Consider the following 17,650-nt stretch of genomic DNA (forward strand, 5'->3'; position numbering starts at 1 on the left):
CTGTCTGCATCATCAGCCTGATCTCAGCAAACACACACAATGTGAGACAGAGGCATGGAAGATTTGTCTAAGTGGGGAGAGCAGTGTGAGCAGGAGACAATGTGGATTGGCACAGAGGCCATTATTTTTTACTTCCTGGATTTCTATCAGCTACCAGTGTGGCAGAACCGCACAGATACGGTAATACATTGTATAGACACATATATTTAACTTTTAATGTACTTTTAATAGAAAACAAGTTTTTCTTATCCGGAGTTCCCCCATAAGGGCATGCTGCTGCGTTTTAGAGAAACTGCCACAGAGCTTAAAGGGGTAGTGCGGCACTAGGAAATCATTCACAGAATAACACACATTACAAAGTTATACAACTTTGTAATGTATGTTATGTCTGTGAATCGCCCCCTTCCCGTGTCCCACCACCCCCGCACGTGTACCTAGAAGTGTGGGGGTGGTGTAATTGTGGGAACATTTTAAAAGAAAAACTCTCACCTCTTTAGAAGAATATAACCTGCTGATATCTTCCTAATGAGCACAGGGTGCTGAGGATTCTTACCTTCATCCTCAGTGTTGTTTCTATGCTATTTTTTTGCTGTTTCAGTTTTTTTCATAAGAGATGTAGATCTGATGTTGCCGCAAGCATTAGACGGGTGAGTTACCCCTAGACCACAGCACAGTGTTTCTTTCAGACAGAAACTGCTATGATCTGCTATCAGCGACACTGACAGCTGAGCGAGCAGGAGGCCGGGCAGCATTGATTATACATGAAGAGGAGGAAGGCGTGGTGAGGTGTGTCACAAACAACTTAGTTACATAGTTACATAGTTAATACGGTTGAAAAAAGACACATGTCCATCAAGTTCAACCAAAGAGGGGATGGATACAGGGAAGGGGGAGGGGTTCTATACATATGCATTTATATTATTTTGGTCTAAGAACTTGTCTAGGCCGGTTTTGAAGCCCTCTACTGTTTTTGCTGCGACCAAATCCTGTGGTAGACTGTTCCACAGATTCACAGTTCTCATGGTAAAGAAGGCTTGTCGCCTCCGGAGATTGAACCTTTTTTTCTCCAGGCGGAGGCAGTGCCCCCTTGTCCTTTGAGGAGGTTTTACCTGGAACATCTTCTCCCCATATTTCTTGTAGGTGTAATCCATCAGGCCCTGGAGCTTTGGTTACATTGTTTATTTAATTTATCTTGGACCATATCTATAGTAAACCAGTTCAGTACATTACATATGTTAGCAGCACTGGCTCCACCCACCTCAGTACTGGCCCCACCCACCACAGCTCCATCCTCTTCTTTTGTATATACAGAACTGAAGAAGCCATTAAGTAACTCAGCTTTCTCCTGATCCCCAGTTATTAACTCCCCGTCGCCATTATTTAGGGGTCCTACATGCTCTGACCTTGGTTTTTTTGCAATAATATATTTGAAGAATTTTTGGGGGTTTCTTTTGCTTTCTATAGCTACCTGCCTTTCATTGTGACTTTTTGCTGCTTTTATTACATTTTTACAGGTTTTGTTGACTTCTTTGTAATGTTTAAAGGCTAAAGCTGACCACTCTGATTTGTATTTTTTTGAATGCCACTTTTTTCTCGTTTATAGCCCTTCTAACCTCGGTTGTAAGCCATGTGGGATTGGATTTTAATTTAGACAATTTATTACAATAGGTTTGTACATAATCCACTGCACAGAAAATTACCAAAAGGCACCATGCTAACTAGGGGACTGCCAGCTACAGCACACTGTCAGCACCTCAGGTAGGGCCCAGGAGCTGAGAGATTTCCTTTAAGGATAAAATAAAGCATACAACACTGGGCCAGATCCTTTGCATACACCTGATGGTTGTCCCACACTTCAAAATAAAGTATGGACTGCGCTGCACATCTGTTCCAGAAAATAATTCATGACAATTCCAAAACCAATAAGGGATTTAGAAGAAACGAGAATTTATGCCCTGATTTCTTTGTAAAGTAAAAATGATATAAAGGAATGTTTCTTCTTGCCATATATAAAACTCCTTGAACCTTACCAATGGGATTATGGCAGTCAGAATCAACTCCTTCCTCCTTGGGGATATATCCTTTTATATATCCTTTTTTATATTATTTGTTGATTTACCTGTTTTCAAGGCTAAGACTTCCATCCTAGAACTCAACTAGTGGCTCACTAAAGTGGCACATTGTATTTCTCTGGGCTTCCTTCTATTAAGACTGCTGATTTAGAATGAGTTTTGTCTTAATGGAAATACTGATGTAATTGTCTCTTACAATTAATTATAATTTACATTAAGGGTGGGTTCACACATTTAAAAGGACTTGCACAAACAGCATAGCCTACCAACTTTATTTGCATAACTCCTGGAGGTAAATAAAAAACATAGCGTGCAAGCTAAGCTGTTTGTATACCTTGCATTAAAGTTGTTGTTTGGGGAGCAGAACACAGCTAAAGCATCAGCTTGTCATTTTAGTAAGTGTCAGTAATAGAGATAAATGAACCTCAAGCACTATAGGTTTGTCTAAAGTTAAACAAGTTGGATGCAGCCCTAAGGCTGCCTAATACAACCATAGGCCATATTCATGTTTTCTCTGACTCCCGAGGACTGCATCGACTTCTTCAGCCACCGCTAATCAAATGCTGAACAATCGGACTTGATCATCTCTAGTAAAAAACTATCTTTGCTATGACTAAGAATTTGTGGAAAATAAAGTTGTGTTAGAGGAGATTTCCATGTTTTAATTTGATAATGTGATGCCCCATGTTTTTACTAATAAAGAAATAAAGGAATACGTTTTAAGTATAACAAGTGCTGGAGACCATTTTCCAGTTTTTTAATTATTCTACCTACAAGATGGCGGCAACTTTCTTCTGTGCACCAGTCAATTACTTCTAGACCCTGCATCACAAAACGTGAGTGAGTCTTGTCTCTAAGGGTACAAACACACATACCGTATACGCAGCGTATTTACTGCTGCGATACGCAGCAAATACGCAGCAGATACGCAGCAGATTAGATCTAAATAACTGAACACAGCATCAAATCTGCACCATCAGATCTGCTGCGTATCTGCTGCGTATCTGCTGCGTATACGGTGTGTGTGTTTGTACCCTTATAAAGGGACCATTCAGGGTTTTGCTGTGATCATACATATCTCCCCATGCATTCACCAACAGCCATTTTTCAACACATGGAGGTGTGGTTTCAACAGCATGGATCCCTCAGTATGTTGGCGATACTGAATTAATTCTAATGACCCAAGGCTGACAGCCTTAGAAATCTGCTCCAGCTTAGAGCTGGTGTCAATTTCCAATACAAATTGCAATCCCGTGCGCTCTGGAAACATAGCAGGTTAAAGTCTTCATACCTGCTGTTAGTTTCCCTTTAAGGGTACAAACACACACAGCAGATACGCAGGAGATACGCAGCAGATTTGGTGGTGCAGATTTGATGCTGTGTTCAGTTATTTAGATCTAATCTGCTGCGTATCTGCTGCGTATTTGCTGCGTATCGCAGCAGTAAATACGCAGCGTATATGCCGTGTGTGTTTGTACCCTAAATCATCACAAAGTTACTACCACATAAATTAAGACGGGTCGGCTTTGAAAAATGGGGCATTGTCCTGAAGGCCAAAATTGGCTGTGTAATTAAAGGGGTTTTTGGTGTAAATTGCTAATTATGCTGCTGCCAGAGCTGCGGGGGACATTACACAGCTGTACCCATCCCGCTCCACAACAGCTGCTGGTTCTCAGGCTGCCCAGTGTCTGCCACTGTCCTCTCTGGCTCCCTGACCATTCCTGCAATCAGCAGGTTAGAAGCATCTAAGCTGCTTATATATTCCTCTAGGGAAAGGGCATTAAAGGAGTTATCCAGCGCAACAAAAACATGGCTACTTTCTCCCCCTTTCTTGTCTCCAGGTCAGGTGTGGTTTTCAATTAAGCTCCATTTACTTCAATGGAACTGAGTTCCAAACCCCACCCAATCTGGAGACAAGAGAGGGGAAAAAGTGGGCATGTTTTTGTAGCGCTGGATAACCCCTTTAAGGATGAAGGTATGCTCTTAAGGCTAGGTTCACACTGCGTTTTCAGCATCCGTTTAACGCATCCGTTTTTTGCAAAAAACGCATGAAAAACGGATTGCAAAAAACGGATTCATTTGTGTGCATCCGTTTTTCCATTGACTTCCATTATAAAAAAAAACGGATCCGTTTTTTTTGGCGTACCAAAACACGTTGCTGACCCTATTTTTCTGGACGTTAAAAAAAACGGATTCGTTAAACGGATGCTGAAAACGCAGTGTGAACCTAGCCTAACCTTCATCCTCAGCGACATTTCTGTGTAATTAGGCGTATAATCGCTTTGCTAATTAAGCCTTTTGGTGCACTGGGGGCGGGACTGCTGCTCTGACAATAATCATTAGAAGGGGTGGGCTGGCTGGGGTGGATGGGGACACTGGGGGAGCTAGTCCTGCCCCCAGTGCACCAAAACGCCTAATTAGCATAAAGTTTAAACTCCTAATAGCATGGAAATGGTAAGAAAATTACCTTCATCCTCAGCGCCCTGTGGGCTGTAGGGACATAACCTGCTGATAGTTCCCTTTTAAAGGGAAAGTGACAACACAGATAAGAATCACATACACACCTTTACTGACTTTATGTGATCCTGCGTTTTCAGTTCGTCCACCTCCTCTAGAATGATTGACAGCCAACTCATCTTTGGCTACAAGGGATTTGGCTGGCTGTCAATCTTTTTAGAGGAGGTGATGGCGGCCTAAAGACACAGTGGCAGCTCGAGAGCGTAATGGGTGCAACCAGCTATGTCTTCCGTTTACATGAATATTAGAGATCAGCGAGCCGGGCTCATGTTCGGCATTTGAATCCCACTGTCTGCCTGCTCCATGGGGAAGGTGGAGACAGGCCGAGTCCCACCTAGAAAACATAGATACATCCTAGGTCATAGGCTGTGTTCCTGTTTTCCAGGCGGGACTCTGGCTTTCCCCACAGACTGGGCGGACAGTGGGATTCAAATGCCGAACCTTGGCCTGGCTTGCTTATCTCTAATGAATATTTTGTTGAGGCGAGGAGAAATAAACTGCCCCTAGGCAGCTCTGGCAGTGGCTTATCTCTTGGAAAACAAAAGGATCGGGCCACACCTCACTACATGTCCCCCTTGTCCCTCTTCTGCCTAGTAAAGCCCCCGTACTTGATTCTATGACATGATTTATGGCATGGGTCTCCAAACTGCGGCCCTCCAGTGTTGCGAAACCACCATCATGCCTGGCCAGCTAAAGCTTTGGATTTGGCTGTCCAGGCATGATGGGAAATGTAGTTTTACAACAGTTGGAGGGTCGCAGTTTGGAGACCCATGATCTATGGTGTTGTTGACCAATAAAGCAGCGCTTGCACAGGGACATATCTGAAGTCCTTACTCTCTGTGTCCAATGCATTGTCGCTTTTACTAAAGTGTATGGGGTCCAGTGACCTGATTAGGAGTATTAGGGTACAAACACACACACCGTATACGCAGCAGATACGCAGAAAATACGCAGCAGATCTGCAGCAGATTTGATGGTGCAGATTTGATGCTGTGTTCAGTTATTTAGATCTAATCTGCTGCGTATTTGCTGCGTATCTCAGCAGTAAATACGCTGCGTATACGGTGTGTGTGTTTATACCCTTTAAAAAATAAATAATTAAGAAAAAATATATAAAAACGGTAAAAAAAAAAGTTTAAAAGAGTGGATTTAATAAAAATGAACAAAACATTTTGTGGTGCGTATATTATATATCTACACAAGTATTATCATTATTATCTGTAATAATCAGCAGAATTCAACAGGCTGCTAATGCACACCATAAACTGTATGAAAAAGAAATAAAAGCCAAAAAAGAATAATAATTTCACATGAAGAACAAATAACAAACAAAACATTTTGCAGTATAGCACAAGCCCTCACACAGCCATGTCGATAACTAAAAAAAATGGCTGCCTATATGCAAAGAAGCAAAAATGAAAAAATCTGCCTTGGTCATTTAGGGGTTAACTAGACAACTGGATCCTACGTCACGAATCCCACAGCTGTACAGTAACAGCTCACTCAAGGAGGCCTGGCGGGTGACGTAAACAGCTAGCAGCCAATCAGCTTCTTAGCTCCGCCCCGCACACTAGTCATCGAGGTCACATGCCGCCATACGTCACTATAAACACGGAAGTTCCTCGTTCCTTATGGAATATATGGTTTATTAGTTATTCCTTCTGTACTCGCGGCTGTGGGCAGCTAGAAGGAGGGGAAGCCGCTCATCCGGGTCTAATGTAAATAAAGTCTCTGCACGCGTCACTGGTCACTAGCAGGCTGAGTTTGCGAGCACCAAAACGAGGCGTGACCCGCGAGGGAATGCGCAGGTGCAGGAAATAGCGCGCCAGATGTGATTGCTGCTAGAATGTGAGAGCGGGTAACACTAGAGTGCGGTAGGTGGCCGTGGGTAATGGTTTGCTATAGTGATGCGGCCGAGCGTTGGAGTCATGTGACTGCTGTGCCGTACACGTCCCGGGCTGTGAGGCTGCAGTGCGGGCAGGATGGCTCCCGCTGCTATCCTGTGCCTGTTATGTGAGGGGCTTCCCTGGCTGAGCTGTGGGGGCGGCTCTGGCTGCTCACAGTGATCCTGGTGGGGAGCTTCTGCTTTCCGGCTGTCGTAAAACTACAATTCCCATCTTTGGCTGTCCAGGCATGATGGGAGTTGTAGTTCAGCAGCAGTTGGAGGGAGGAAGGTTCCCATCCCTAGACCAGAATTACTCCAGTAATCACAACTGGTGATTATTCCTGGATATCCAGGTTGTAGAGAACACCTGGTGCACTGACTGTACTTTTATCATCTGTAGAATACGTAAGGTCCATTTACACACAAAGATTAGCTGACAAGGATTTGAAGCCAAAGCCAGGAATGGATTTGAAAAGAAAAAAAAATCTCAGGCTTTCTTTTATAACCTGATCTCTGTTTATAGTCTGTTTCTGGCTTTGGCTTCAAATCTTCTATCTGGCTTTAGCAGATAATCTTTCTGTGTAAATGGACCATAAGGGAATCCCCCAAACATCGCCTGTAGGGTGAATGTGAGGACTAGAGAAAGACCTGACTAGGTGACTAGGCCCTATGACCCCAGCACTCCCCTCACTCCATTCTGCTCTATGTGTGATGCTGTCTGGTTGTGGGGTCTTCAGGTGATTCCACACCTGAGGTAATGAGAAGGCACAGAAGCATCCAGACATGCTGCTACAACTTCCTGCTTAAAGGGGTACTCCAGAGACAACATAAACAATATTTTATTGCAGTGCATTTGTATATACAGTGGCAGGGAGGAGGTTGACCTGTCTGTGGTGTCTGGCGGCCTCTGCAGAGTGGACTGTGATCCCTTCCCCTCCCTCTGTCCTAAAAGCGGAGTGAGCACTGCTCCCCATACAGAGGCTGTTGGACAGCCTTCCCCTGGTACAGTATATAAGAGTATACAAAGGGAACGCTAAAGGGGCACTCCAGTAAAAAAAAAATGCTTTTAAATCAACTGGTGGCAGCAAGTTATACAAATTTGTATTATACTTCTATTTAGAGGTGGCAGCAGAGAGCGCTGTGTCAGACTGGCACAAATACACCACTTCCTGCAGGACATACATCAGCTGATAAGTACTGGAGGAGTTGAGATTGTGAATAACAAATCTGTGTAACTTTCTAACACCAGTTGATTTGAAAAGAGTTATTTTCATGAGTGGGAAAGCAGCATTCCTAACAGTGTGGAAAACCAAGCCCCCCCCACCTTTATTCCTCATTTCAGTATGGAAATTAGGCAGTTTGGCCCAGTGGGGGTGAGACTACTGTATACTCTCCTCATGAATATAGCGAGATCGCTCCGCAGTAACGTCACCCTGGCACTCATCACTGCAGCGCGTGGAATCATTATTCATGACAAGGGACGGGCACTGAGGGCACTAGCAGTACCCCCGGGGCACCAAACCACCTAATTTGCATATTGACTAAAGTGAAGATTTACCGAAGACTACGATGAGGATCAAAACAACGCGGGGTGAAAATCAAAGAAAAAGACTTGATTAGCTGCAGATTTAAAATCCCCATCACATCAGTTTCCTCCGGATGTTTTCCTGGATGTGTGGATGCGGCTTTTCCTGCAAATACGAAGGAAACTGCAGCATTTCCAGTATGTATGGATGTTGCCTAAGGGTCGCCCTGTACAATCCCGATGACTGCTCTGTCATACACACATTAGGGCAGCTTGATCATTGTATTTACACCAGGTACAGTATAGGTAGATTGAATATGAGACCTTTAGCACTGAATGCAGTATCTCCCTGTGTCTGTTTCTGATGCATTTCTGCTTAAAGGGGTTGTCCAGCGTAAATCTGTTCCTTTCAAATCAACTGGTGTCAGAAAGTTTTATAGATTTGTAATTTACTTCTATTAAAAACTCTTTCCATACTTATCAGCTGCTGTATGTCATGCAGAAAAAGTTTTATTTCCAGTTTGACACAGTGCTCTCTGCTGACATCTCTGGCCGAGACAGGAACTGTCCAGAGTAGGAGAGGTTTTCTATGAGAATCCCCACAGAAAGCTTCTCCATCCCTAGAGAGTTCCTGTCTCGGCCAGAGATGTCAGCAGAGAGCACTGGGTCAAACTGGAAATAAAACATTTCCTGCATGACATACAGTAGCTAATAAGTATGGGAAGAGTTTTTAATAGAAGTAAATTACAAATCTATATAACTTTCTGACACCAGTTGATTTGAAAGGAAAAGATTTACGCTGGACAACCCCTTTAAGGGTAGCTTCACACATACCGTATCACAGTGGATTTGATGGTGCGGATCCGCAGTAGATTTCATTTAAATAACTGAACACATTATCAAATCTGCTGCGGATCCTGTACGTGTGAACGCACCTTTAAAAACAATGCTGGGTCCCACCTGTCACTAGTTTACTTGAACCATGGGCGGTATGAAAACACAGTTCCTTATTACAATGGTATGATACACACTAAAAGGCTGCACTGTTCCAGAGAAATTATACTGTAGCTTAAGCCAGGAATGGGGTCCACCGGAGAGATCCATCGGTCATAGTCGTCAGACCACCCTGCTGACTTGGAGTCCCCCAAATGAATGATTTTGTTGGAACAACGAGCCGATCAGATTGAGTCATATATCATTGTGAAAGGGAGCCTGTCAGTGTTTCCTGCTGCTTGTGGTTCAGATGATGATAATAATACTTCCTTTATTTATATAGTGCCAATGTATTCTGCAGCACTTTACATAACTTATCACTCAGATAAGTTCTTGTCTCCATTAGGGCTCACAATCTAGGTTCCACATTCACCTGTCTGTATGTCTCATAGTGTGGGAGGAAACTGGAGTAATGTGCAGTGAGTAATAGAGGTTCTTGTGTTATATTGGTTTAGGTTGATCCCAAAGGAGAACTCCAGCCGGGACCAATTTTCTTTCTTTTTTTATAACACATAAACAGTGTTATCATGTCAGGTACCTGGTCCAACCTGAATGGATGTAACGGCATATCAGAGGCAGTAAACAAATAGATGGACATTACCTATTATCATTCACTAGCGTGTATAAATGGACAGGACCATTGATGGGTATTTTTGTCAGATTACGTTATTTGTATGAGTGCCCATCCAGCTTTCATTGTGTACATTGATATGAAGCCACTTTGACCTCCAGCTTTTTTTTCACTTACAGATCCCACTCGTTTTAGCCATGTACCTGCATTCAGAACAAGTTGCACTGGTGGGTCAGGTGTTTGAATCGTACGTTTTACAGCACCACCAAAAAGACCTAATACAGATACTTACGGAAAGTGATGAGGATGCCCATTACTCTGTGGTTATCAATGCTATGACTCTTTTTGAAACTAACATGGAGATTGGGGACTTCTTCAATGCTGTTCCCAATGAGGTTTTACCAGTGTTGGATAACGCTCTGCGGAGAGCTGCCATTAGCGTTCTACAGTCCAACTCACAACAAGACAATCTGACCATGAAGCAGAATCTGCACGCAAGGATAACAGGTATATAGATAAAAGTCATAACCAGTGTTGTTTAAAGGAGAAGCCTGGGCAAAATGAAAAATCTGCTGAAGGCGGGGGGTGTGGGAACATAATAAAGAATGTATACTTACCCATCTCCATGCCCCTGCAGCGAAGCATCACCGCTCCCTAACTGCTGCCAGGCTCCTACTCCTGCTACATCACAACTGGGCTCACTCAAGAATGCCTGCTCAGCCAGTAAGTGACGGGTGGGACACCTCTGCAGTCACTGATTGGCTGAGTGGGTACTTTTCCTTGGGTCGTGATGTACCAGGAAACCAGTAGAAACTGAAGCCTGTCGGTGGTCAGGGGGCTGGTGATGTGGTGATGCAGAGGCATGGGGACGGGTAAGTATACATTCTTTATTATGTTCTCGTACCCCCTGCCTTCAGGAGATTTTTTTTTTTTTTGGCCAGACTTCTCCTTTAAGTGTTCATACCTGAGAAGGAAGAGAAGAGAGGAGAGAAGGAAGAGTAAAAAGTTACCAATAAGGTTTTTTTAGGCTTGGGGTAGGTTCACATCATGATGTGCTGATATATTGTACAAATATGTTGGCATCCTTTTGAATGTATTAATGGATGCCAGTGTATACGTGTAATTGACTTTCATGGCCTGTACACAGTCAGCTCACGTTCAGTTCATTTTTCAAGTGTATATGTGTTTGGGCTGGGACCCAAAAGTGCAGCAAACCACGTATGGGTCTGAGCCCAAAAAATATATGTTAGGAAAATGTCCGGAACTTAGATCTGACTATGTTAAGACCATCAAATCCAAGGGGCCTGTGCCTGTACGTACACATAAATGTTGCCATCTTATTTTGATATATGTGTGAGATATTAGCAAAGACAGCTAAAGAGAACCTACCCGCCACAAGATAGGCCAGACATCCTCCTGCAATAATGCTGGGTATATGTTCCAATAAAAAGATTACATTAGTTTCCTACAACTTCCCTGCAGCCCATCAACAGGTCTGTAGTCTTTGCGCATAGAGAAAAAATAGACTGCTGTAAATGATGCTCTGTAATTTGTGTCAGACTCATGGGGATTTGCACATAGTGAGTGTATATCCAGGCAGATTATTGCCTGTTATGATCACTGGATTGTTCATGCGGCTGATCACATGCATTACTACTGACAGCCAAATCTCCTGTTTACATGGGGAGATGTTTTGACAGCAAACAATGATTTATTATTCCCACAAGATGCAGTCAGCCAACAAACTAGCATTTGCTTGTTAGTCATTGACCCTGGGGTCTTATACACAGGACACTAATCACCCTGCGTAAAAGATCCTTAAGTTTATTCTGTCCCATAGAAGGACAGCATCAGTTAGAGACAGGGCTGGTGAGCATATACTGGGCATTTATACAGAGTGCTACATGATGCAGAAGAGGCATTTTATTCATCTCTGTCCGTTTCTCAGTGTAAGGCCAGTTTCACACGTACCACATCACAGCAGGTTTCACGCCGCGAGTTCTGCAGCAAAATCCACTGCGATGATGTCCTGTCATTTCCTATGAATCTACATTCTGCTTCTCCAGCTCCCTGGTGTTCCTCTCAGCCAATCAGTATGCTGTCCTGCCGCAGCCACTGATTGGCTGAGCGGGACGTCAGGAAGCGCGGGCAGGTAAAGTATTAGCCTGGCAGCGTTGGGTTAACTGGGTAGGGACTACATTTTCACAATGTAAAAACCCGCTGCTATGTGGTACGTGTGAAACTGGCCTTAAACAAGGCTCGGGGAGATGTGGGTTAGCTCTCACTAACTCCGTGCTTCCTTTAGGCCCCCTTCACACTTCAGGAAAATTTATCCACATTGCTTATCAGAAAATCTGGATAGATTCCCTGATCCCCATAGGCACCCTTCATGATTTTTTTTGGAAAATAGGCCTGGAAATTATTGGCTGTGTCCTATAATTGTCTTGAACTCTGGCACAGATGCCCCATAGAACCGAATGCACATCTAATGCATGCTAGCCCAGGCATGTGGCAGCACCCCTGCGAATACCGCAAGGTGCTGGCCCTCATCCTTTAATTGCATGCGCTACTAATCAGCAGTGCATTCAGTTAAATGCGGCACTGTGCTTGACAGGGCCAGGAGCCATTGGCTGCCGGCCCTGTCACTCACTCTTCTGTCCGAAGGCAACATTATGCCTCGAGGCACATGAGGCATCTCTCTCTCCCCCCCAATATTTCAAAGCATGAGTGACAGAAAGCCTGAAGACAGAGGGAGACCGCTGCTGCAGGTGTGTATGATTTATTTTTTTCTCCCTTTGAGGAGGTTTCCTAAAGCCTCCTAAAAGGCTTCCTGATCAGTATTTCCTGACCATTAAACAGTCTTGGAGGTGTGAAGGGGGCCTTACCGAGCCATCTTTGTATAGGTAGAGCCTAGTCAATTACTCTGGCTAAAATATGTATTTCCTCACAAAAATGGCTTCAGCATGAAACTGTTATATTTCCTTCCAGGTTTGCCAGTCTGCCCCGAATTAACAAGAGAGCACATCCCACGCACCAGAGACGTCGGCCACTTTTTGTCAGTCACAGGAACTGTTATCCGGACCAGTCTGGTAAAAGTTCTTGAGTATGAGCAAGACTTCATGTGCAACAAATGTAAACACATCATTACAGTCCGAGCTGACTTTGAGCAGTGTTACTCTTTCTCGCCTCCTTCTTCTTGTACCAATGAAGAAGGATGCAACTCCAGCAAATTTACCTGCCTCTCCGAGTTGTCTTCTCCAGCCAGCTGCAGAGATTACCAGGAGATCAAGATTCAGGAACAGGTGAATAGTCGGACCAGTTTTAAAGTGAATATAACACCCCATGACGTGGCTACCGAGCTGAATAGATATCAATGAAAGCATTAAGAGCATACCTGTGTTACCCGTGTCTGTGTTCATTCTCAGACAACAACGCCTTGGGCCCTGGCACCACTACACCTTACTATGCTGTATGCGGTTATGTTGCTGGTTATGCTAAGAAGCGGGCATACAGCACAGTAAGGTGTAGTGGTGCTAGGGTCCAGGAAACCCTAGGCCGTGCCTCCTTGACACTCTACACAGCCTTAAAGTGACACTGCAAAAGAGGAGCCCGTGGAGCTTCATTGAAGAGTCTCAAAACACAGGACTAGCCAGATATCCCTCTGGGAAGGACCCAGCCAAGGGGCAGCTCCTGTTTGGAAACCACCAAATCCACCATATTAAGTGGCCCTATAAGTCAGTGTAATGACAAGGGATAAACCAAGGATAGGTAACCATCCACATACAGCTGTTTCGGGGTGTTGCCCCTCATCATTGTGGAGCAGGATTCTGGCTAGGTGGGAGTAATGCCTAGTAGAGCCATAAGAGAAACAGATTGCTGAACTCGTCATGATGCTTGTTCAAGTAAAAAATGATCTTTTATCATCTGCAGATTTTGCTAAGTGGGCGGGGCTTCACGGCAGTTGTGCCACTTAGCCCCGCCCATAGCGCCACCGTAGGCCCCCGCCCCCTCGATGCTTATTAATATGGGCCGACCTAGAGGGAATAGGGCCTAGACCTTTAGGCCAGCCTGTTCCAATGGGCCTATGTGCCAATGACTTCACCGAGGGTAGGGGCATACAGTGGCGCTGTGGCGGGGCTAAGTGGCCCCGCCAACTTAGCAAAATCTGCAGATGTTAAAAGATGACTTTTTACTTGAACAAGCACCATGATGTATGATATAAAATAAGGTATGAAAACTGCTAAATTTTCCCTTTACACCTGTGAAGTCAGAATGCAAAAAGGAGGTGACAGTGTCACTTTAATAAAGGCATTGCTTTATGAATATATAGACACAAGCAACACAGGTATGTTCTATATGCTATTGTTGAGATCTAGCCTGCAGTGCCAGCTAGAAAATATTTTAAAAATATTAAAAGTATTTTAATTGAAACTGACGGCCTCATTGAATAGTACAATGCCGCTATTTGAATCTGTTTGGGCCTCCTGGGACGCTTACTGTGTAGGCCCTGATCCCACATAAATAGCCCTCACCATCCTTTGGCTTCCAGCATTCCCCCCCCTCCCCATTTGACCTCCCCCCCCCCCCCCCCCCCCCCCCCCCCCCCCCCCCCTCCTTCCTGTTTTCTTCTTTCCCTTGTCCTTTGTCGGTTTTGTCTGTTCGTTTGACTTGCTTGGTATAATCCAGGTGTTGTAGTTCCATATACTGCTTCCTGTCATTATTATGGCACGATATGGAAAACTGTGAAACTTGCTTGGAATTCGCCTTCTGTATGTTTGCTGGGTTATGTTGACACCCTGCATTAAGCTTTGATAATGCTTTTCTCTGTATGTTGTTATTTTGTCTGTTACCCCTTTAAAATTTCAATAAAAATACAATAAAAAAATATATATATTTTAATTAAGTGTTATATGTTACTGATATCCTGAATCTGCCTGTACATTTTCCCATCCTCAGGAGCCTAAAATGTTTTATTACTAGTGACTCCTTAGAGAGGGGCATGCGTTAGATTTCAGTTTACTTATTTGCCCTTTGGTTATACAGTGATGAAATTAGATATATTATTTGGCCTGCAACTCATTGTAATTTTGATTACAGAAGTAATTAAAATTGGAAACTTTCTGTATAAAATGACCTGACTCGTATTGGTGTTTGAACTGTTTGTAGGTACAGAGGCTGTCAGTGGGCAGTATTCCCCGCTCAATGATTGTGGTATTGGAAGATGACCTAGTGGACAGCTGCAAATCTGGTAACTCTCTTTAATTTCTCAGCCTTTTTTCAAAAAGACGCTTGTCTAGCGACTGTAGATATGATAGGTGAAATGTTACTGTATTCTTAATCTTGTAATATCCTGCATAACATTCTGTCTGCTTGTCTTTTTCCCCCAGGTGATGATGTGACGGTCTATGGTGTGGTAATGCAGCGGTGGAAACCACTGTATGTGGATGTACGCTGCGATCTTGAGATTGTCCTGAAGGCCAACTACATTTCTGTGAATAATGAGCAGCCTTGTGGTGTGGTCATAAATGAGGAAATACGTCAGGAGTTTGAAGAATTTTGGGAAAGGTTCAAGAATAATCCAATAGAAGGTAAATGTGAAATTATTTATTTCATGGTAGTTGGAGACTAAGAGCTAAAGTAGCACTCATTTTTTTTTTATTTGCTCCCAATCTGCAGCCTCCCACCCCCCCTTATACTTAGTACAGGTTTTTTTTTTTTTTTTTTTTTTGCAGAACTAAGAAAACCACTTTTTAGTAGCACTCTGTTTTTCTTACCCATGATGATTGTTTTCCCACGACGTGGCATAATTCTGGTGCTATGGCGCCGTTTAAATTTTGCAGGTACTTATGTCACATCTTTTTTTACCCCTTTTCTTTCCCAAGGGCTTTGAAGACTGGAAATCTGTGTCTTCAATACATCTCTCTGAAAGCGCTCCCATAGAGATGCATTGAAGACACTTACTTCTCTGGACTTTTTTCAATGCACAACAGCTAGAGAAAATTTCATATGGGCGCCAGGGGGATTTGAACAAAATTGACAAAACTATGTAAAGTGCTGCAAGGAATTAATTGAATGGCATTGTAACAATGGAATGACGCTGTGCTGCGGGAAAACAATCATCACAGGTAAGAAAAGCGTAGTGCATTTATGAAGTTTTCTTTCTTAGTTCGGAAAAAAAAAAACTGTGAGGGGAGGAAATGCAATAAAATAACAAACAAAGCAAAACCCCCATGATAAACGCTCTGCTGCTGGTCCTTGTTTTATCCATGTAAAAAGAAGACAAGAGGGTAGGGCCAGAGCCATTGTTCTGGAATAACAGGTTTAACAGGTGAGCAGTTCTTCTTATGATATTGTATATTTCCTCCCGATTTTGGAAACAACACTTATTCTAAATAGGTAAAAAACAAGAAATTTTCTGGACCAGATTAGGCATGACCGTATACTCATTATAAACTGGAATCATGGCAAAAATATTTCTTGTGCTCTTCATAGGTCGGAATGAGATCCTAGCCAGCCTATGCCCGCAGGTCTTTGGTATGTTTGTAGTGAAGCTGGCAGTAGCTATGGTGTTGGCAGGAGGAGTACAGAGAACGGATTCTGCTGGGACAAGAGTAAGAGGTTTGTTACTATAAATTTTGGCCCACATTTATTATTGAAAATTTGTCATTGTGGCGCAGTTTATGCCAAAATCTGGTTTACATGCTGTGCGTGTAGAGGTTGAACACTATACATGAAAACTTGGTGCACAGTAGCAGCAGATTCTTTTTAGTTCTGTAGGTTTATATGGTGGGGCCTCCGTGGACCCTATTAATAAACCTTGGTGGCCACGACCCCATGGCCAGTCCACTGGTTGTCCTTCCCCGGACCACTTTTGGTAGGTACTAAATGTTGCACATCACCAACACCCCAGGAGATGCAATCTAGTAGTCTAACCATTACAAGTTGCTTAGATCCGGCTGTCACTGCAGCCTAAGGCCTCTGCTAGGATTCAGTATCTGCTGATAGCCTGTGGCAGACTTCACAAGCAGAGAAAAGTTCAGTGTAATCAGGAGTCAAATGCTTGCTTACAATAGACCCCTGGCCTATATATTAAAGTGACACTGTCCCACCCTTTTTGCATTATGACTTCTCTGCACAGGTATAAAGGGTAAATCTTGCAGTTTTCATACCTTATTTTAGATCATACATCATGGTGCTTGTTCCAGTAAAAAGTGATCTTTTGTCATCTGCAGATTGTGATACCTGGGCGGGGCTTCACTGCTGAAGTACCATTTAGCCCCACCCACAACACAACCACTGGTCCCACCCCATGAAGTCATAGGCCCCGCCCCTCGACGGCAATTAGAACAGGCCAGCCTAAAGGTCTAGGCCCAACCTCCTCTTGGTCGGCCCATACCTATGGCCGCTGAGGGGACCCATGCGCCAATGCACAATCCACAGATGATAAAAGATCATTTTATACTGGAACAAGCACCATGACATATGATATAAAATAAGGTATGAAAACGGCTGAATTTACACCTGTGTAGAGAAGTCATAATGCGAAAAGGGGTGACAGTGTCACTAAAAAATAAATAACTATAAAAAAAAAAAAATCCTTCTACTATTAAAGATGAAAATCACTCTCCTTTTCCCAATTTTTCCAATAATAAAAATGTTAATATACTAAAAAAAAATCTAATCTTTGGTATTGCTGCATGCAAAATTGTCTAAATTATTAAGTTATGACATTCCTGATTCTGCACGGTCAATGGCGTAAATGCAAAAAAAGTCAGTCTTTACAAATGAGGTAAAAAAAAAAAATAAGGAAAACAAAATGTAAAATGTCCAAAAACAATTAAGACAAAGTCAAAATTAGGGAGCGAAAACATACCCTCAGGATATATATTAGCAATATACCCAGGAAGAACCAATATTATGCATGACAGCTATAGCATAGCATGAAAAGTTTTAATCTGTCCGTGTCTGATAAATGCTTGAAAAAGGCTTCAGCTGAGCCGAAACATTGCACTGGTGTGTAGTAAACTCACATTCATCTGGAGATGCTGTGTCTGCATACTTTTTTTTTTTTTATATTACTGACCAGC

The 17,650-nt window shown here is 43.2% G+C and overlaps 1 protein-coding gene across 7 annotated transcripts in view; it reads left to right on the forward strand.

Annotated features, from left to right (window-relative positions):
• Positions 1-17,650, forward strand: part of FAM184A (family with sequence similarity 184 member A) — a 207,400-nt gene that overhangs the window by 140,986 nt on the left and 48,764 nt on the right. For 4 of the 7 annotated variants that reach the window (XM_069974902.1, XM_069974901.1, XM_069974903.1 and 1 more), the window contains 5 exons: positions 9,743-10,070; positions 12,552-12,865; positions 14,730-14,811; positions 14,951-15,151; positions 16,056-16,181. In XM_069974902.1, the coding sequence (XP_069831003.1) occupies positions 9,743-10,070; positions 12,552-12,865; positions 14,730-14,811; positions 14,951-15,151; positions 16,056-16,181 (1,051 nt within the window). The other 3 variants (XM_069974907.1, XM_069974910.1, XM_069974908.1) reach the window with 3 other exon arrangements.

Source organism: Dendropsophus ebraccatus, chromosome 6 (assembly GCF_027789765.1).
Source record: "Dendropsophus ebraccatus isolate aDenEbr1 chromosome 6, aDenEbr1.pat, whole genome shotgun sequence".
NCBI lineage: Eukaryota > Metazoa > Chordata > Amphibia > Anura > Hylidae > Dendropsophus > Dendropsophus ebraccatus.